Genomic DNA, 19,405 nt, shown 5'->3' with positions numbered 1-19,405 from the left:
AGCTCTGATTGGTTCTTTTTTATATCTCTTTGTTGAAGTTCTCACTGTGTTCATTCTTCTTCCAAGTTTGGTGAGTATCTTTATGGGTATTACTTTGAACACTTTACCAGGTTGATTACTTATGTCCATTTCGTTGGTTCTTTTCCTGAAGTTTTGTCTTGTTCTTTCATTTGGAGCATATTCCTGTCTCCTCATTTGTTTCTGTGTATTAGGTAGATTAGCTACATCTTCTGGTTTTGAAGAAGTGGCCTTATGTAGAAGGTTTCCTGTAGGGCCCAGAAGAGCAATCCCTGCTAGTCACCAGAGCCAGGGATGTTTTCTGTGTGGGCTGCACGTGCCCCTCCTGTTGTACGGTGCCACAGTTGCTGCAGTCACGCTAGTGGAAGGGGCTGGCTCCCAAGCCAGCTGCCTGTGTGGCCTGGCCACAGCTGCTGCGCATTCACTGGTGGGCAAGGCTGGCCCCAGTGTGGCTGGCTGTGGGGCCCAACCACAACAGTTGCAGGTACAATTGTGAGTGGGGTTGGCCCCCAGGGAGGGAGCTTCTTTGGGCTCCCACCCTGGGAGGAGGGAGACTATAACCAGCCAAGGACCCCCACTGGACATGGCAGGGTGGCTGCCAGCTGGGAGGAGCTGCTTTGGGCAGGGCAGGTCTGCAGGGGAATGCTGGGGTCGGGGTGAGCGGTGTTAGCAAGGTAGATGGCAAATGTTTTGAAATGGCACCTGCCAGTGCTGGGCCAGTCTAGGTAGAGGGAGAATTTTTTTAAATGATGCCCGCCAGCACTTTGTTCCCCAGAGGCAGCTTCTTCCCCCCTTTGGCACTCACCCTGAAGTTAGTTAATGAATGTACTTCACATATGGCCTGGGCACTTTGCAAAGTGCTGCCTCTGTCCTGGGACTCAAAGTGAGTGAATTTGTGCATGTGCCCTTTAAGAGCAGAGTCTTGGTTTCCTACAGCTCTCCTGCTCTCCTGGATACAAGCCCTGCTGGTTTTCAAAACCAGATGTTGTTATGGGGGCTCAACTTCCTGGTGCAGGTCCCCAGGGCTGGGGTGCCTGATGTGGGGCTCGAACCCCTCTCTCCTTAGGGAGAACCTCTGTGTTTGTGAGGTCCCCTCCCACTTGTGGGTAGCCGTGTTGGGGGTATGGGTCCTGATGAGACCACATCTCTGCCCTCCTACCTGTCTCAATGTGTTTTTTTCTTTATATCCTTAGTTGTAGGAGAGCTGTTCTGCTAGTCTTCAGGTCATTCTCAGAGAGAGTTGTTGCACATGTAGTTGTAGTTGTGGAGTGTCCATGAGAGCATCTTCCTACTTCACCATCTTGATCCCGCCTCAGTGCTCCTCTTCATTTATACAAATCCTTCCATGCCCATCTCAGTTTCTACCTCCTCGGTGACACTTCCTCATTCTATGCCTCCTGTTAGCCTCCCTGAAGCACACAACGGAACCTTAGTCTTCATCATACAGCTTAACACGTAGTTCTATGCTATTCTGCTATTGTTCCTGATGTGTTTTACTCCCTGAAGCATCAACGGAGTCTTCACTTTCTTTTGTATTTTTCACAGGGCCTAGCATAGACCTTTCTCACTGTTGGGTGTCATTATCATACAAGGGTGTATCAGTAACAAATAATCAGTATAGCTTCAAAGTCGTTCATTGCAGAAACTTGGCCTACCTTTGGTCACTCCATCCAGCAGTCTGCTACAGACAAGGCCTATGATCCCATCAGCAAACACATTTTTGATAAAATGTGAGCAACTAGGCATTGCGTTTTCTTTTTTTTTTTTAATTTATTTTTATTTATTTTTGGCTGTGTTGGGTCTTCGTTTCTGTGCGAGGGCTTTCTCTAGTTGCGGCAAGTGGGGGCCACTCTTCACCACGGTGTGCGGGCCTCTCACTATCACGGCCTCTCTTGTTGCGGAGCACAAGCTCCAGACGCACAGGCTCAGTAGTTGTGGCTCACGGGCCTAGCTGCTCCGCGGCATGTGGGATCTTCCCAGACCGGGGCTTGAACCCGTGTCCCCTGCATTCGCAGGCAGATTCTCAACCACTGCACCACCAGGGAAGCCCTTAGGCATTGCTTTTTAAACATGCATACTAGCTTTAAAATTGAGCTTATGTATTCCCAACATATGAAAATTAGGTGACACGCATGCAACACTAATGTTTACTTGGTTAAAGTCTACTAGAAAATTGAATACTTTGCTTTTCAAGTGTTCCACCATAACCCTCAACCATGATGGCCTGTTAAAAATGTTAACAACAGTATTGCAACTTTATAGAAATAAATATTAACATTTATACATGTAGTCATTGGGCTATGAGACCAAGAGTACTTGATTAAATATAAGAAGCCTCAATAAGTGAACACGAACTTCACTGTTGCCTCATTATCAGTTAGGTTTATAATTCTGAATTCCATGTGTTCATCCACAGATAGTTCATGATGCTGAAACAGACAGAGTAATAATTAATCTATCCAACTGTCCACCTCTGTATGATGAGGTGAAAGTGAAATTTCTCTCTTCTTCGGTGAGTAATCAAGAAACAATCTATGCTGCTAATCTTGTCTAGTCTTCTGAATGATTCTGGTTTGGGATTTCCTTTGCTACAATTCCCTACAAGGGAGATGATAGGAGATGTCAACCCCTAGTCAGGGATGGGGAGACAAAACGAGTCAGATTTCTATATCAAATTTTTTTAAAAAAAAGAAAATATGTAATTAAATATATTTTTGCTCATTTGTTTTCTAAATTGTATACAATTTGCATGTATTAGTTTTCAAATAAGAAAAAAATACAAAAACCCGGATGTTAAAAAAAAAAAAAAAAAAAACAAGGTATAAACTACATAGCAGTGATCATATTTTTGGTTTGTATCTTTAAAACACATTGCTCCCCATAACTTATATGTTAAAGTGAGGGAGATTTTGCTTTCCTCTCAATTGATGTATAATTCATTTAAAATAGTATATTTAATCCAATATTTATGAAAAATAAGAATATCTGCCATTATCACTGCAGTATAATTTATGCTGACCAGTTATCAAATGTATGTCTGATTATTCTGTATATAGCAAATTTCTAAACCCCAATAGTTTCAATTCACTTTCCTATTAAATCATCAACCAGAACTGGCAACACGTAACTGTGTTTGCTCAATTTAAAGCTTATTTCCTGTGCCCACCTGCATCCCCTGCTTGCTCCCTGTTGGCGGAGAATTTACTAAGTTTGAAATGGTACATGTGTCGAAGCAAGTGGCCGGGATAGCTCCCCGTGAATAACGGAGCCAGTCTGAATTCTCTTAATCAGTGGTCTCTAAGCAGAAGCACTGGGGTAGGGGCACTAGCCAAGGGCATGTTGGTGATATCTGGCCTTTGTGATTGTCAAGGGTCATGAGATGAAAGCACTTTCAGAAATCTTAGATATTTCTATCATCATCAATCATGGTTAATTATCCAATGTAGCTGCTCCTTGTAGGAACGGATGATATATTGGGGCAGAAATAGACATAGGTCCTTAGTAGATTCTGTTTAGCACTATCCAAACCAGATTAAAAGACCAGTGTCTAAATTTATAAATATCTATCATAGAGAAAATACATATCCTTGAAAATTTTGTTAGAAATGGCGAGAGAAAGGAACAGCAAGTCTCTGTCTTGGTGTCTTGAGTATAATGTTGACGGTAAGTGCTGCATATTCAATAGCTACAGTTATTTGATGAACGTACAGATGAATAAAGGAAGGAATTTTAATCCCTTTGGAAAGATTATTTTTCACAGTAAAATGGATACTAAGAACTAATTGGTTTTTTTTAACCATGTCTTCTTAGGATCTTCCTAAATACTATGATGACTGTCCATTTTTCTTTTGGTTCCATACATCTTTTATACAAAATAACAGGTATGGCTATGGTATAATCCAGTAGAAACAGCTTAGTCTCGAATGTCTATGTAAGAGGTAATGACAAGTCTTTTGCTAATTGCCGTAAGCCCAATTTATAGAAACCAAAAAATCCTTGAGTCACCGTTCTTCATTGCCTTCCTTATTGTGATCTGGTTATTTAAAAAATATGGCTCTTTTTTTTTTTTTAACATCTTTATTGGAGTATAATAGTTTTACAATGTTGTGTTAGTTTCTGTTGTACAACAAAGTGAATCAGCCACATACATACATATGTCCCCATATTCCCTCCCTCTTGAGCCTCCCTCCCACGCTCCCTATCCCACCCCTCTAGGTGGTCACAAAGCACCGAGCTGATCTCCCTGTGCTATGTGGCTGCTTCCCACTAGCTAGCTATTTTACATCTGGTAGTATATACAAGTCCATGCCGCTCTCTCACTTCTTCCCAGCTTACCCTTCCCCCTCCCCATGTCCCCCTCCCCATGTCCTCAAGTCCATTCTCTATGTCTGTGTCTTTATTCCTGCCCTGTCCCTAGGTTCTTCATGACCTTTTTTTTTTTTTTTCTTAGATTCCAAATCTATGTGTTAGCATACAGTATTTGTTTTTCTCTTTCTGACTTACTTCACTCTGTATGACAGACTCTAGGTCCATCCACCTCACTACAAATAACTCAATTTTGTTTCTTTTTATGGCTGAGTAATATTCCATTGTATACACGTGGCACATCTTCTTTATCCATTCATCTGTTGATGGACACTTAGGTTGGTTCATGTCCTGGCTATTGTAAATAGAGCTGCAATGAACATTGAGGTACATGTCTCTTTTTTAATTATGGTTTTCTCAGGGTATATGCTCAGTAGTGGGATTGCTGGGCCATAGAGTAGTTCTATTTTTAGTTTTTTAAGGAACCTCCATACTGTTCTCCATAGTGGCTGTATCAATTTACATTCCCACCAACAGTGCAAGAGGGTTCCCTTTTCACCACACCCTCTCCAGCATTTATTGTTTGTAGATTTTTTGATGATGGCCATTCTGACTGGTGTGAGGTGATACCTCATTGTAGTTTTGATTTGCATTTCTCTAATGATTAGTGATGCTAAGCATTCTTTCATGTGTTTGTTGGCAATCTGTATATCTTCTCTGGAGAAATCTCTTTTTAGGTCTTCTGCCCATTTTTGGATTGGGTTGTTTTTTTTGATATTGAGCTTCATTTTTCATATTGAGCTTGTATATTTTGGAGATTAATCGTTTGCCAGCTGCTTTGTTTGCAAATATTTTCTCCCATTCTGAGGGTTGTCTTTTCATCTTGTTTATGGTTTCCTTTGCTGTGCAAAAGCTTTAAAGTTTCATTAGGTTCCATTTGTTTATTTTTGTTTTTATTTCCCTTAGTCTAGGAGGTGGGTCAGAAAGGATCTTGATGTATGTGTTTTCCTCTAAGAGTTTTATAGTGTCTGGCCTTATATTTAGGTCTTTAATCCATTTTGAGTTTATTTTTGTTTATGGTGTTAGGAAGTGTTCTAACTGCATTCTTTTACATGTAGCTGTCCAGTTTTCCCACCACCACTTATTGAAGAGGCTGTCTTTTCTCCATTGTATATTCTTGCCTCCTTTATCAAAGGTAAGGTGACCATATGTGCGTGGGTTTATCTCTGAGCTTTCTATCCTGTTCCATTGATCTATATTTCTGTTTTTGTGCCAGTACCATACTGTATTGATTACTGTAGCTTTGTAGTATAGTCTGAAGTCAGGGAGCCTGATTCCTCCAGCTCCGTTTTTATTTCTCAAGATTGCTTTGGCTATTCGGTCTTTTGTGTTTCCATACAAATTGTGAAATTTTTTGTTCTAGTTTTGTGAAAAATGCCATTGGTAGTTTGATAATTGCATTGAATCTGTAGATGGCTTTGGGTAGTATACTCATTTTCACAATGTTGAGTCTTCCATTCCAAAAATATGGTATATATCTCTCCATCTGTTTGTATCCTCTTTAATTTCTTTCATCAGTGTCTTATATTTTTCTGCATACAGGTCTTTTGTCTCCTTATGTAGGTTTATCCCTAGGTATTTTATTCTTTTTGTTGCAGTGGTGAATGGGAGTGTTTCCTTAATTTCTCTTTCAGATTTTTCATCATTAGTGTGTAGGAATCAAGACATTGCTGTGCATTAATTCTGTATCCTGCTACTTTACCGAATTCATTGATTAGCTCTAGTAGTTTTCTGGTAGCATCTTTAGGATTCTCAGTGTATAGTATCATGTCATCTGCAAATAGTGACAGTTTTACTTCTTTTCCAATTTGGATTCCTTTTCTTCTCTGATTGTAAAAATATGGCTATTCTTGAGACCCACTGTTGCATTATCCTCAAGGTCCATGCCATAGGACTGCGTTATAAAACATACTATAGGCAGATCTTGAGTGTGGCAACAAATCCCTCCCATGAAAGTTTAATATCAGTTTGTTCAGTACCTTGAATATGGCAGGTCCTCAGTATGTGTTGATTTACTGATGACTGACCAACACCAAATTCTATGCCACAGGAAGGTGTCATCCAGGGAGGCTCCAGCTAGTTTAAAAGCTAGTTGACACACTTACATCTAGGGCAGAAGTTACAAGACACAGTAAGTATCAGTGAAGACAGCTTTTAAAAAATCATTAATAGTCTCCCATTTAAAACTGGTTTTCTTATAACTAAATTGGATAATCTATTTTTAAAAAGTAATTGATTTGAAGAGTATTCCAAAGAACCTCTATCATCATATCTGAAACTCATTCCTAAATCTAGAAGTTCTCCACGTCTTCTATTCTGTGGTGCTGAAAATTTGAGATTGGTATCACCATACCATTCAATACAAAAGGAAAGATAATATTCAAAAAATCATACAGAAGAGTTTTGAAGAAGTGGTTATGATTGTATGTGGCATGAATTGACAGTTCCCATGACATACAATCCTAGCCTTTTCTTCAAATGTAGACTGCATCTAGTCCCACCTCAAGTCCACTAAGGTGACAGTAAATAAAAACCTGGCCTAAACACCTACAATGCACACACATTTAGTGGATATTGATTGATAGAGTGAACTTTGGATTTGATGGAACATTTTTACCAATTTTTTCCCCTGGATGTATACAGAAAACTTTGACTTATGACATGAGCAAAGTCCCTCAAATAGACATCTAGGTGGAACTTCATTTGGTACTACTTCTCAAAAGTGGTTCTTGCTAAAGGGCACAGTTTTTTCCTTTAAAACACCATGTTCATATTAGAGAAGCAACAAGCTAGATCACTTTTCTCCTCACTTTTATAGTTTCTGAAGATTTAACGTGTGAATTTCCATACTCCTTGGTAAAGCTGTTTTTATTATGAGACTTAATTTACCCAAAATGCCAACTTCATCATTTAAAAGACACTCGTTATTACTGGGTTTTAATACACATCTAGTCTGATTGATCACATATAGAAATTTATTTTATTAAATGCAGATGTTAATTCCATAAAAGGCAGTATTAAAAGGATCAGTGACACGTTGTTACTGAAGGTCATGGTATTTTTGTGTCTTAAGAGAGAGAGTGGGAGAGCTGGTCTTTGAAAGCTAATCAGATGCAGAGGAGGGGTCGAGACTGATGGTGGCCAGCAAGGCTTTTTTTTTTTTTAAAAGCTCTAACAAGGGTGTCCTACAGCATGGCTTTTCTGTTAGCCCTACAATAAAATGTAATCTTTTTTTTTTTTTTTTTCTATTCTAGGCTTTATCTTTCAAGAAGTGAATTGGATAATCCCCACAAACCAAAAGCATGGAAAATTTACCGTCCAGAGTTTGCAGTCGAGGTATATTTTGATGACGTTAAGTTGTAGCTGGTCTCTGATTAAGTGTAGCTCCCCTTCTAGGCTAGAATCATGTTCTTCCCAATCCTTGCTACCTATTTATATCTTTTAAACCTATTTCCTTGCTGATATATTTACATATATATACACCATATATATACACATGTTCTTGAGAACTGTATTAAATATATACAAGGGAGAATGCCAATGGCAATAGTTTTTTTTTTTTGAAAGAATATATGTCACAGTTTTCGTTTGTATTGAGATCAATTTGAAACAGTACACGGGAACATTAGTTATCACTTAAGAACTCAGAAATAAAACTTTCCTATCAAAATAACATATTTAAAAATTGTGATTGTCCCCCAACACTGTGGGTTTATTTTATTTACTTATGTATTTTTGGACAAGTATTCATTCCCTGCTTTGTTTTACTTTTGTAATTTCAGATTTGTTAGAAAAGTAATTTCTAATTCCTTCTTCTACTTGATTTACAAACTATTAACAAGCATCAGAATGGCAGCAAAGATCGTTTTAAAACCCATCACCCCTGCTCACAACCAGCTTCACCTAAGCTTGGGGAACTCTGAAGTAAGGTCAAGTTTTCATTATAGACACTGGTTAGTCCACAGGGAATCATTTTCTCTTTGGTACCAGGTGCTACTTTATTCTAAGTACTTTCACTGCCACTATCTTAAGGCCATAACTGTCTTTGAAAACAGTTCTATGTTGGCTTTACTATTTGAATGATTTTCCTTTTATTGGCAAGGCTCTTAACAATCTAGCCCAAGCTGAACTGATCAGGAAATGAAAAGTAGCAAATGAGGAGAACCAGCGCCTCTGCTAAAACACAGACTACTCGTTCCTGAAAAACCTTGCACTTTGCAAAAAGCACACGATAAAAAAATAGGGTTTGGGGGGTTGGGACAGACCATTCCAACTAAGCAGTGTTGTTGTAACAGTGCACTAACCACTGGCCACTTGGGTTGGCAGCCCCAGGAGGTCTGGAGGTTGCCACAGTCAGTACTTTTTAAGGGCAACTAGAGCAACAGTTTATAGAGAAGGGTTGGTGGGTGCCGGCCTAGCAGGGACGGGAAGAGAGCCCCGAGCCGCCAGCGTGGTGGTGTGGAAGGCCACGCAGATGCTTCTCGCCCCCTCAAAATAGCCCCCCAAAAGCGCAGCTGCAAAGGTTATTCTACTCGCCTTAATCTGACTCCCCTTAGAGGAAGAGCTCTTGGAGACACAGCCTTTCAAACTCCTTCCATGTTATGACTACATTATTCCCTGTAATTTGGGTTACAGAAACGTACTGTGGCAGCCCAGGTTATTTCCTTTAAAATTCCTGCAGCTATAATCCGTGGAGGGCAGATCAGCGGGCAGGCCTAGGTGAATGGGAAAAAAAAGTGAGGAGTAAGAAAGATCTACCTTTAACACCGGCAAAAGTTGGGAAACCCCAGTTTTTCAGAATCTTGCTTTTTGAAATAAAGGAAATTACAGTTGGGGGTTTCTCTTCCCTAGCCCTCCAAAATGGATGAAAATTTCTGGCAATTATGAGCTGTCACACTATTCTGCTTTTGCTCATAAAGAGAACTTGTTCAGGGCCTCCAGCAGGGCTGCTTTCCTAGAACCCAGTGCAAATAATTTGTTAAACAACTTGAGAAACTTAGATCATAATATATCAGAACGATATTGGTTTTCTTGAATAGAATTTACTGACCTGGAACAGAACTATCCAAAACTTGATAGCAAGAAGTTTATTTTAAAAATAGAATGGCATCCTGCCAAATCAGTCACATCACATACACAGCCTGGTGGAGGGAGAGTAATTCTAGCGGGCCACGTTTCGTAACTGCAGTGTATATAGAATATGTATTTATATCAGTAGTTGTTATTTTACGTCAGGAATCTTGCTGACAAAAAAAACAATGCTTGTTGTAATAAAACCATCACCTTGAGATATCACCATACATAAACATTCCTGACAGTTGGTTCTTAGCACGTAAAGTACTTAAACAAATCATATAGTCAACTATTAGGCAAATAATTTAATGAGAGAACACGAGAATTTCTTTAAACACAGTATTTCAAGTTACTCTATTTTTGTCTGGAGTACAGATCTGAAATGGTACAAATTGTACCCACATACTGAACCATGAATTAAGCAAATAGAATGAAACGTAAAAAAAACCAACTCTGTCTTAAGTTTCCATTCATTACTCCCACTCACTCTTACTTGCCTCAGACAGTTTCTGTTGAAGATATTCAGTTAAATCTTTACAGGACAACACGTGAGAAGACTTACTGCCAACAGGGCTTAGACAACAGGGGCCTGGTGGGTTCTGGAGCAGGTCGCTTCCTGGGGGAAGCCAGTCCCATTTGCTATTTTTGCTTCAATCCAGGCCTGTTCAGAAGAAGCACCACTCAGTAGCTACTGACCATTTAAGTACGGACAAAAGTAAGCGAGAAAAATTGCTTTTCAAGAAAAGGCAAACGGAAGACCAGGCATAGCTCTGGAGCCCATCGGGCACAACACCGGGCATCCCCCCTCCGCTAAACTTCTGCCAGCAGCTGGCCTTCCCGACCCTCTCTGGCTTCTGGCTGGAGTCACCACCGAGGCTGCAGGGAGAACAAAAACTTGTGGAAACTGGAGGTCTCACACAACGCTTCCGTCCTGCTGACAGGGGCGGACATACCAGTGTGGATCATTATTAACACATCAGCCGCAGGGGCGGATTAACAACTCTTTATTGGAGGCCTGGGTGGTCTCGGAGCAGCACAGGATGAGGAGGCTTACTTCACTGGTGACGACAAGGGCTCCCGTAAACCAGACGGCCAGAGAACAGCTGCCCACCCCAAGTCTATGGGAATCAGATGAACTGGGGTTTGTTATTAGTGCATACATACGACATAGTTTAATAAAATTACCTTTGCTTCATTGATTTATTAAGTCACACCCCAGAGACCACATCACTGAAATTCACGACAGCCAGTACCCCATGTTAAAGGCTCCAGCATGGCAAGGAGTGAGGGATCCCGAGACAAACTTCAGCCTGGGTCAGCCCTGACACCACTCACGGGGCACGCAAGCACAACACTCTGGTTCCCTCTGAAAGGAGACCGCTTTGCCCACAAGCACCACCACTCTGTCCCCAGACGGGGAGCCAGGGCCGCTCTTGGCTTTGGCACTCTGCCAACCGGAAGCCCTTCCAGGGAGTAGAGGCAAGGAGGGCGTGGTCCAAAGTCGATCAGCAGCCCATAGATGGTCCGACAGACTTCTCTGGAATCCCGCCCAGGCCAGGACACAAAGGCAGAGGCTCAGGGCAGCTGTCAGCCAGTCTTCACAAAGCACTCCAGGCCCCTCCCCTCAGCCCCTTCCTTGAGCTCAAGCCCAGCAGAGAGGAGCTCCTCGGGAGAGGAGGAGGGGCTGGCACAGGCAAGGGCCCTGCTGCTTCCCAAAGGCTCTAGGCCACACCCAGCAATATGTCCGAGCGTAGAATGTGATCCCGCCTGGAAGAAGATGGATGGCACTGTTTCCACAGAGGAGCCTCTTGGGAAAATCCAGGATGCTTACTCTGAAACTTAAATCAAGAACACGGAAGCCACACCAGTATGCAGGTATATTCTCCTCTTTAGAATCGAGATGGACGTCTTAGTTTTCAAGCACCACAGGAAAACTTTTTAAAAACTTTAACCAATTATAGTGTACGTGCTAAGCAGATTTTAAAAGAGACCCACATCGAGAATGGATTAAGCATTTATAACCATCCTCATGAAACATGGTTACCTCTGGTTTTTTCTAGTGAGATCTGAGATGAAACATGGAACTAAACTGCGCTTCACTCACGACACAGAACCATCTAAACTGCATGTACACATACAGGTTTATGCAAAAGCCCTTGATATAAGCTCTACTTAGCCTTTCAGATTAGGTACCTAGGGCCAGCAGCCCACCCTGTATGTCCCACCAAGGACAAGAGCAGCAACTTTTCCATTTCAATACAATTATGGGCAGAAATTATATAGTATAAAAGAGAAGCTCTTCTATAAAGTTTAAGATATAAGGTAGAAAAATGGAAGACCAAAAAAAATTCCCACAAAATCAAACAATTCCACATTGGTCTTGTAGTCTTTGAAACCCTGAGAACCGCAGTCCTCAAACACCTTCGCTCGGGTCAAGGCTCGCCAGAGCGCTTCAGTGCGCTTCCAACTGGCTCATCATCGACCTCCGGCTGTACTCATAGGCCAGAAAGAGTGCCCCGTTGGCGGGGAACGCGCGAATCATGGTAGGTTTCAGTCCAGAATATAAGGCCGTTATTCCTAGAAAACAAAAGGGTGACCAAAGACTGAGCTCCCCCTCCTTGGAAATATCCCATGAACCCACACAGCACAGATATTTTTACAGTTACAAATCCAGACAATAGCGCTAAAAGCCAGCAGTGATGGGACAGGTTTCCCTGGACCACTGGAACTAGACAGACTAGTAGAAACAAGGGCAAGGGCAGGTCTCCCGGCAAAGCTGGCGAGGCTCAGGGAACAGTCACCAAGCCCGTGCCTGTTCACTCCTGGTAAATGGATCAGGCAGAGCAGGGGGCCTCACACGGGCAGACAGAAGGCAACCACAGGGCCACAGACAGCAGCAACGTTGCAGCTTCACCTGGCGGGTGAGGACCACGAGGCACTGGGCCAGAAGACAGAGCAATGACATTGACATAGAAGACCTGTTTCTGGTATTAGCACTGCCCAAGGCCGTTCTGAAGATCCAGGCAGATAAGGGAGGTGTAAGTACTTTGTAAAACTATAAAGTGTAATGCAAATTTAAAAGGGGTTACTATTAGTAATATACAAGATGTCTGTGCTCTATTTGGGGTTAAATCATTTTCTGCATACTGTTACTGTGCTCCCTTTCTCTCAAAATCAAGACAGAAAAGTGCACATCCAAGTTTTAAGACGTATAGTGGATGCTGGAAGGACAAGCCTTTACTCACTAGTGGCATAAAATTGGCTTTATACAAACACTACTTTAAAAGTCTTTATCCACCTGTATAACTAAACACTGATAGCAAATCACCTTCAGAAATTGCTTAGTGCCTTTCTCATTGCAGAAGTCTTATCATTAAGGATGTACATTCTTTTAAATGCCTTAGTGATATGCTGTTAGAGCTCATCTCCTGATGATATTGTTTAAAACAAGTGGTGCAGGACTTCCCCAGTGGTCCAGTGGTTAAGACTCCACACTTCCACTGCAGGGGGAATGGGTTGGATCCCTAGTTGGGGAAGTTTCACACGCCGCAGAGTGCAGCCAAAAAAAAAAAAAAAGTGGTGCTAACTCTGAAACATTTGTCCTCTTAGACAAAACACATACTTTAAAAATTCCCACCAGGCTATTTAGAAACAAAATCCTGGCCCAAAGGTTAGGAATCAGAGATTTAAACATTCTTGAGGGGACTTCCCTGGTGGTGCAGTGGTTAAGAATTTGCCTGCCAATGCAGGGGACCCAGGTTCGACCCCTGGTCCAGGAAGATCCCACATGCCGCGGAGCAACTAAGCCCATGCACCACAACTACTGAGCCTGCACTCTAGAGCCCGCAAGCCACAACTACTGAGCCCGCAAGCCACAACTACTGAAACCCATGTGCCTAGAGCCTGTGCTCCGCAACAAGAGAAGCCACCGCCATGAGAAGCCCGCGCACCGCAACGAAGAGTAGCCCCCGCTCACCGCAACTAGAGAAAGCCCACACGCAGCAACAAAGACTCAACACAGCAAAAAATAAAATAAATAAATAAATAAATAAATAAATAAACAAACAAACAAACAAACAAACAAACATTCTTGAGAATAATGAAGTAAGCTAAAGAAAGGGATCTGGAAACAAATCCACAAATGTGAATTACATACCCTGTTAGAAAAGTGAGGCGGCTGAAGAGAGCGATTACCCATCTGATCAACCTCGACGAGACTAGCAGCCAAATGACCACTCTCTATACATACCTCCTCTGTTTCAGCAATTGGCAGACTCACCTTCATTTTTCACGATGCTTATAAAAGTTCCAATAAATCCTGCCTGTTTTCCAGACATGGAGAGAACTTGAATTCTGGATTTGATACAATCCACTGGGTAAACAGCAAGCCAGAGGCAGATTCCACCAAATCCACCACTTAACATCAAAGGGACAGGGCCTAGAGAAGAAAATGAGCAAACAGTATTTTGTCTCAAGAACAGCTGATGGGGTATTTCCAGAGGTCAATGTAGTAGTGGCTGCAGGTAGGTGCAAATACAAACACTAAAGCTGTGGAACACAGTTCCCTGGGGCAACTGCCAAAATGTCTAATAGCACAGGTTCTGTGTGGTAGCCTGGGGCTGTCCCTCATGACTCCAGGACAAGAGACAGCCCTAGTGAGGGTCAGATTTAGGCTGGTCTCTGTGGCCCTCCTGCCCCGTCCTCCAGAGGCCTGACCCCCCAAGAACCAGCAGGCCTCCAGCACCATGGCAACGCCCTACCATGAGGAGTGAGAACAGAGGCCACTGAAACACAGGCTGCATCTTTTTCAACTTTCTCTTAAGTATTTTAATATATTAATGTCCCACAGCCCTGATTCTTCCTTTGCCATGAAAAAGCAAAGTTATTAAACATAATAGTTAAGCCTGGGAGCTTGACTATCCCCAGAATAGGTCCAAAACACTGAAGGGAGGTATTTAAGAAAAAAGTAATCACTCATGTGAGCCAAACATTGATACAGTTGTGTCAAGCAGTTAATTAGGATAACCTAGAAAGAAGTACACTTCTCACTGCTCTCAAAACACTATCAAGACTTATTACTAAGTTTAAGCTTATTGCAAGATGATTTATAGGTGATTTCCCCATTTGTTGGTGATATCCTACAGGGAAAATAATGTCTGTATTCTCCCCTAAAATGGACCCAGAGCAAAAGAACAAATGTTATTCCAGTAAAAAAGTTTGGGTTGGGGAACCTTCAAGACGGCAGAGGAGTAAGACGTGGAGATCACCTTCCTCCCCACAAATACATCAGAAATACATCTACATGTGGAACAACTCCTACAGAACACCTACTGAATGCTGGCAGATAACCTCAGTCTTCCCAAAAGGCAAGAAACTCCCTACCTACCTGGGTAGGGCAAAAGAAAAAAGAAAAAAGAGACAAAAGAATAGGGACGGGACCTGCACCTCTGGGAGGGAGCTGTGAAGGAGGAAAGGTTTCCACTCACTAGGAAGCACCTTCGCGGGCGGAGACTGCGGGGGGCGGTGGGGAAGCTTCGGAGCCACGGAGGAGAGCACAGCCACAGGGGTGCGGAGGGCAAAGCGGAGAGATTCCCGCACAGAGGATCGGTGCCGACCAGCACTCACCAGCCTGAGAGGCTTGTCTGCTCACCCGCTGGGGTGGGCGGGGGCTGGGAGCTGAGGCTCCGGCTTCAGAGGTCAGATCCCAGGGAGAGGACTGGGGTTGGCTGCGTGAACACAGCCTGAAGGGGCTAGTGCGCCGTGGCTAGCTGGGAGGGAGTCCAGGAAAACTCTGGAACTGCCTAAGAGTCAGGAGACCATTGTTTCGTGGTGTGCGAGGAGAGGGGATCCCTTCCCTCTCTGCCCACAGAAGGCAGAGCACGGCCTAAACAAGCTCCAGAGACAGGCACGAGCCATGGCTATCAGCTCAAACACCAGAGATGGGCATGAAACGCTAACGCTGCTGTTGCAGCCACAAGGAGTCCTGTGTGCAAGCACAGGTCACTATCCACACTCTCCAAGGAGCCTGTGCAGCCCGCCACTGCCAGGGTCCTGTGATCCAGGGACAAGTTCCCCGGAAGAACACACAGCACACCTCAGGCTGTTGCAACGTCACAATGGGCTCTGCCGCCACAGGCTCACCCCGCATTCCAATTATAACTACCGTACCCCTCCCTCCCCCCGGCATGAGTGAGCCAGAGCCCCCTAATCAACCCCTGCTTTAAACCTGTCCTGTCTGGGTGGGAACAGAAGCTTGAGGGCGACCGACACGCAGAGGCGGGGCCAAAACCAAAGCTGAACCCCAGGAGCTGTGCGAACAAAGAAGAGAAAGGGAAGTTCCTCCATGCACCCTCAGGAGCAGCGGATTAAATCTCCACAATCAACTTGATGTACCTGCATCTGTGGAATACCTAGGTAGACAACGAATCAACCCAAATTGAGGAGGTGGACTTTGGGAGCAACTGTGGACTTGGGGTTCGCTGTCTGACACTGACTTGTTTCTGATTTTTATCTTAGTATAGTTTTTAGTGCTTGTTATCATTGGTGGATTTGTTTATTGGTTTGGTTGCTCTCTTTTTATTACTTTTTAATTTTTTTATTTTAACTATTTTATTTTATTTATTTTTTATTTATTTATTTTTCTTTCTTTTTTTTCCTCTCTTTTCTTCTGAGCCATGTGGCTGACAGGGTCTTGGTGCTCTGGCCGGGTGTCAGGCCTTAGCCTCTGAGGTGTGGGAGAGCCGAGTTCAGAACACTGGTCCACCAGAGACCTTCCGGCCCCACGTAATACTGATCATCAAGAGCTCTCCCAGAGATCTCCATCTCAACACTAAGACCCAGCTCCACCCAACAGCCAGCAAGATCCAGTGCTGGACACCCAATGCCAAACAACTGGCAAGACAGGAACACTACCCCACCCATTAGCAAAGAGCCTGCCTAAAATCATAATAAGTTCACAGACACCACAAAACACACCATCTGACTCGGCCGTGCCCACCAGAAAGACAAGATCCAGCCCCACCCATCAGAACACAGGCACCAATGCCCTCCATCAGGAAGCCTACACAAGCCACTGAACCAACCTTACCCACTTGGGGCAGACACCAAAAACAATGGGAACTACGAACCTACAGCCTGCAAAAAGGATACCCCGAACACAAAAAGTTAAATGAAATGAGAAGACAGAGAAATATGCAGCAGATGAAGGAGCAAGGTAAAAAACCACCAGACCAAACAAATGAAGAGGAAATAGTCTACCTGAAAAAGAATTCAGAGTAATGATAGTAAAGATGATCCAAAATCTTGGAAACAGAATGGAGAAAATACAAGAAATGCTTAACAAGGACCTAGAAGAACTAAAAAGCAAACAAACAATGATGAACAACACAATAAATGAAAAGAAAAATTCTCTAGAAGGAATCAACAGCAGAATAACTGAGGCAGAACAGCAGCTAAGTGACCTGGAAGATAAAATAGCGGAAATAACTACTGCAGAGCAGAATAAAGAAAAAAGAATGAAAAGAATTGAGGACAGGCTCAGAGACCTCTGGGACAACATTAAACACAAGAACATTCGAATATAGGGGTCCCAGAAGAAGAGAAAAAGAAAGGGTCTGAGAAAATATTTGAAGAGATTATAGTTGAAAACTTCCCTAACATGGGAAAGGAAATAGTCAATCAAGTCCAGGAAGCACAAAGAGTCCCATACAGGATAAATCCAAGGAGAAACATTCCTAGACACATATTAATCAAACTATCAAAAATTAAATACAAAGAAAAAATATTAAAAGCAGCAAGGGAAAAACAACAAATAACATACAAGGGAATCCCCATAAGGTTAACAGCTGATCTTTTAGCAGAAACTCTGCAAGCCAGAAGGGAGTGGCAGGACATGTTTAAAGTGATGAAACGGAAACACTTACAACCAAGATTACTCTACCCAGCAAGGATCTCATTCAGATTCAACGGAGAAATTAAAACCTTTACAGACAAGCAAAAGTTAAGAGAATTCAGCACCACCAAACCAGCTCTACAACAAATGCTAAAGGAACTTCTCTAGGCAGGAAACACAAGAGAAGGAAAAATCCTACAAAAACAAACCCAAAACAATTAAGAAAATGGTAATAGGAACATACATATCAATAATTACCTTAAATGTAATAAATGCTCCCACCAAAAGACACAGACCAGCTGAATGGATACAAAAACAAGACCCATTTATATGCTGTCTACAAGAGACCCACTTCAGACCTAGAGACACATACAGACTGAAAGTGAGGGGATGGAAAAAGATATTCCATGCAAATGGAAATCAAAAGAAAGCTGGAGTAGCAATTCTCATATCAGACAAAATAGACTTTAAAATAAAGACTATTACAAGAGACAAAGAAGGACACTACATAATGATCAAGGGATCGATCCAAGAAGAAGATGTAACAATTGTAAATATTTATGCACCCAACATAGGAGCACCTCAATACATAAGGCAAATACTAACAGCCATAAAAGGGGAAATCAACAGTAACACAATCATAGTAGGGGAATTTAACACCCCACTTTCACCAATGGACAGATCATCCAAAATGAAAATAAATAAGGAAACACAAGCTTTAAATGATACATTAAACAAGATGGACTTAATTGATATTTATAAGACATTCCGTCCAAAAACAACAGAATACACATTCTTCTCAAGTGCTCATGGAACATTCTCCAGGATAGATCATATCTTGGGTCACAAATCAAGCCTTGGTAAATTTAAGAAAATTGAAAACGTATCAAGTATCTTTTCTGACCACAACACTATGAGACTAGATATCAATTACAGGAAAAGATCTATAAAAAATACAAACACATGGAGGCTAAACAATACACTACTTAATAACCAAGTGATCACTGAAGAAATTAAAGAGGAAATCAAAAAATACCGAGGAACAAATGACAATGGAGACACGACGACCCAAAACCTATGGGATGCAGCAAAAGCAGTTCTAAGAGGGAAGTTTATAGCAAACAATCCTACCTTAAGAAACAGGAAACATCTCAAATAAACAACCTAACCTTGCACCTAAAGCAATTAGAGAAAGAAGAACAAAAAAACCCAAAGTTAGCAGAAGGAAAGAAATCATAAAGATCAGATCAGATATAAATGAAAAAGAAATGAAGGAAACGATAGCAAAGATCAATAAAACTAAAAGCTGGTTCTCTGAGAAGATAAACAAAATTGATAATCCATTAGCCAGACTCATCAAGAAAAAAAGGGAGAGGACTCAAATCAACAGAGTTAGAAATGAAAAAGGAGAAGTAACAACTGACACTGCAGAAATACATAGGATCATGAGACATTACTACAAGCAACTATATGCCAATAAAATGGACAACGTGGAAGAAATGGACAAATTCTTAGAAAAGCACAACCTTCCGAGACTGAACCAGGAAGAAACAGAAAATATAAACAGACCAGTCACAAGCACTGAAATTCAAACTGTGATTACAAATCTTCCAACAAACAAAGCCCAGGACCAGATGGCTTCACAGGTGAATTCTATCAAATATTTAGAGAGGAGCTAACACCTATCCTTCTGAAACTCTTCCAAAATATAGCAGAGGGAGGAACACTCCCAAACTCATTCTATGAGGCCACAATCACCCTGATACCAAAACCAGACAAAGATGTCACAAAAAAAGAAAACTACAGACCAATATCACTGATGAACATAGATGCAAAAATCCTCAACAAAATACTAGCCAACAGAATCCAACAACACATTAAAAGGATCACACACCATGATCAAGTGGGGTTTATCCCAGGAATGCAAGGATTCTTCAATATACGCAAATCAATCAATGTGATACACCACATTAACAAATTGAAGGAGAAAAACCATATGATCATCTCAATAGATGCAGAGAAAGCTTTCGACAAAATTCAACACCCATTTATGATAAA

General features: G+C 42.0%; 2 protein-coding genes across 5 annotated transcripts in view; one reads left to right on the top strand and one right to left on the bottom strand.

The window, feature by feature from the left end:
* Positions 1-7,947, top strand: part of LOC137752247 (phosphatidylinositol 3,4,5-trisphosphate 3-phosphatase TPTE2-like) — a 52,499-nt gene extending 44,552 nt beyond the window's left edge. For 2 of the 3 annotated variants that reach the window (XM_068527019.1, XM_068527018.1), the window contains 3 exons: positions 2,435-2,530; positions 3,829-3,899; positions 7,638-7,947. In XM_068527019.1, the coding sequence (XP_068383120.1) occupies positions 2,435-2,530; positions 3,829-3,899; positions 7,638-7,746 (276 nt within the window). In that variant the 3' untranslated portion in view covers positions 7,747-7,947. The remainder of the gene's footprint in view (positions 1-2,434; positions 2,531-3,828; positions 3,900-7,637) is intronic. The other variant, XM_068527020.1, reaches the window with a different exon arrangement.
* A 1,508-nt stretch (positions 7,948-9,455) lies between these two features.
* SLC25A15 (solute carrier family 25 member 15) overlaps positions 9,456-19,405 on the bottom strand; it is a 30,842-nt gene continuing 20,892 nt past the window's right edge. For both annotated transcript variants that reach the window (XM_068527016.1, XM_068527017.1), the window contains exons 6-7: positions 13,736-13,894; positions 9,456-12,033 (exon numbers count right to left, since the gene is read on the bottom strand). In XM_068527016.1, the coding sequence (XP_068383117.1) occupies positions 11,909-12,033; positions 13,736-13,894 (284 nt within the window). In that variant the 3' untranslated portion in view covers positions 9,456-11,908. The remainder of the gene's footprint in view (positions 12,034-13,735; positions 13,895-19,405) is intronic.

Source organism: Eschrichtius robustus, chromosome 18 (assembly GCF_028021215.1).
Source record: "Eschrichtius robustus isolate mEscRob2 chromosome 18, mEscRob2.pri, whole genome shotgun sequence".
Lineage (NCBI taxonomy): Eukaryota > Metazoa > Chordata > Mammalia > Artiodactyla > Eschrichtiidae > Eschrichtius > Eschrichtius robustus.
This window is presented reverse-complemented; position numbering and strand designations above follow the sequence as displayed.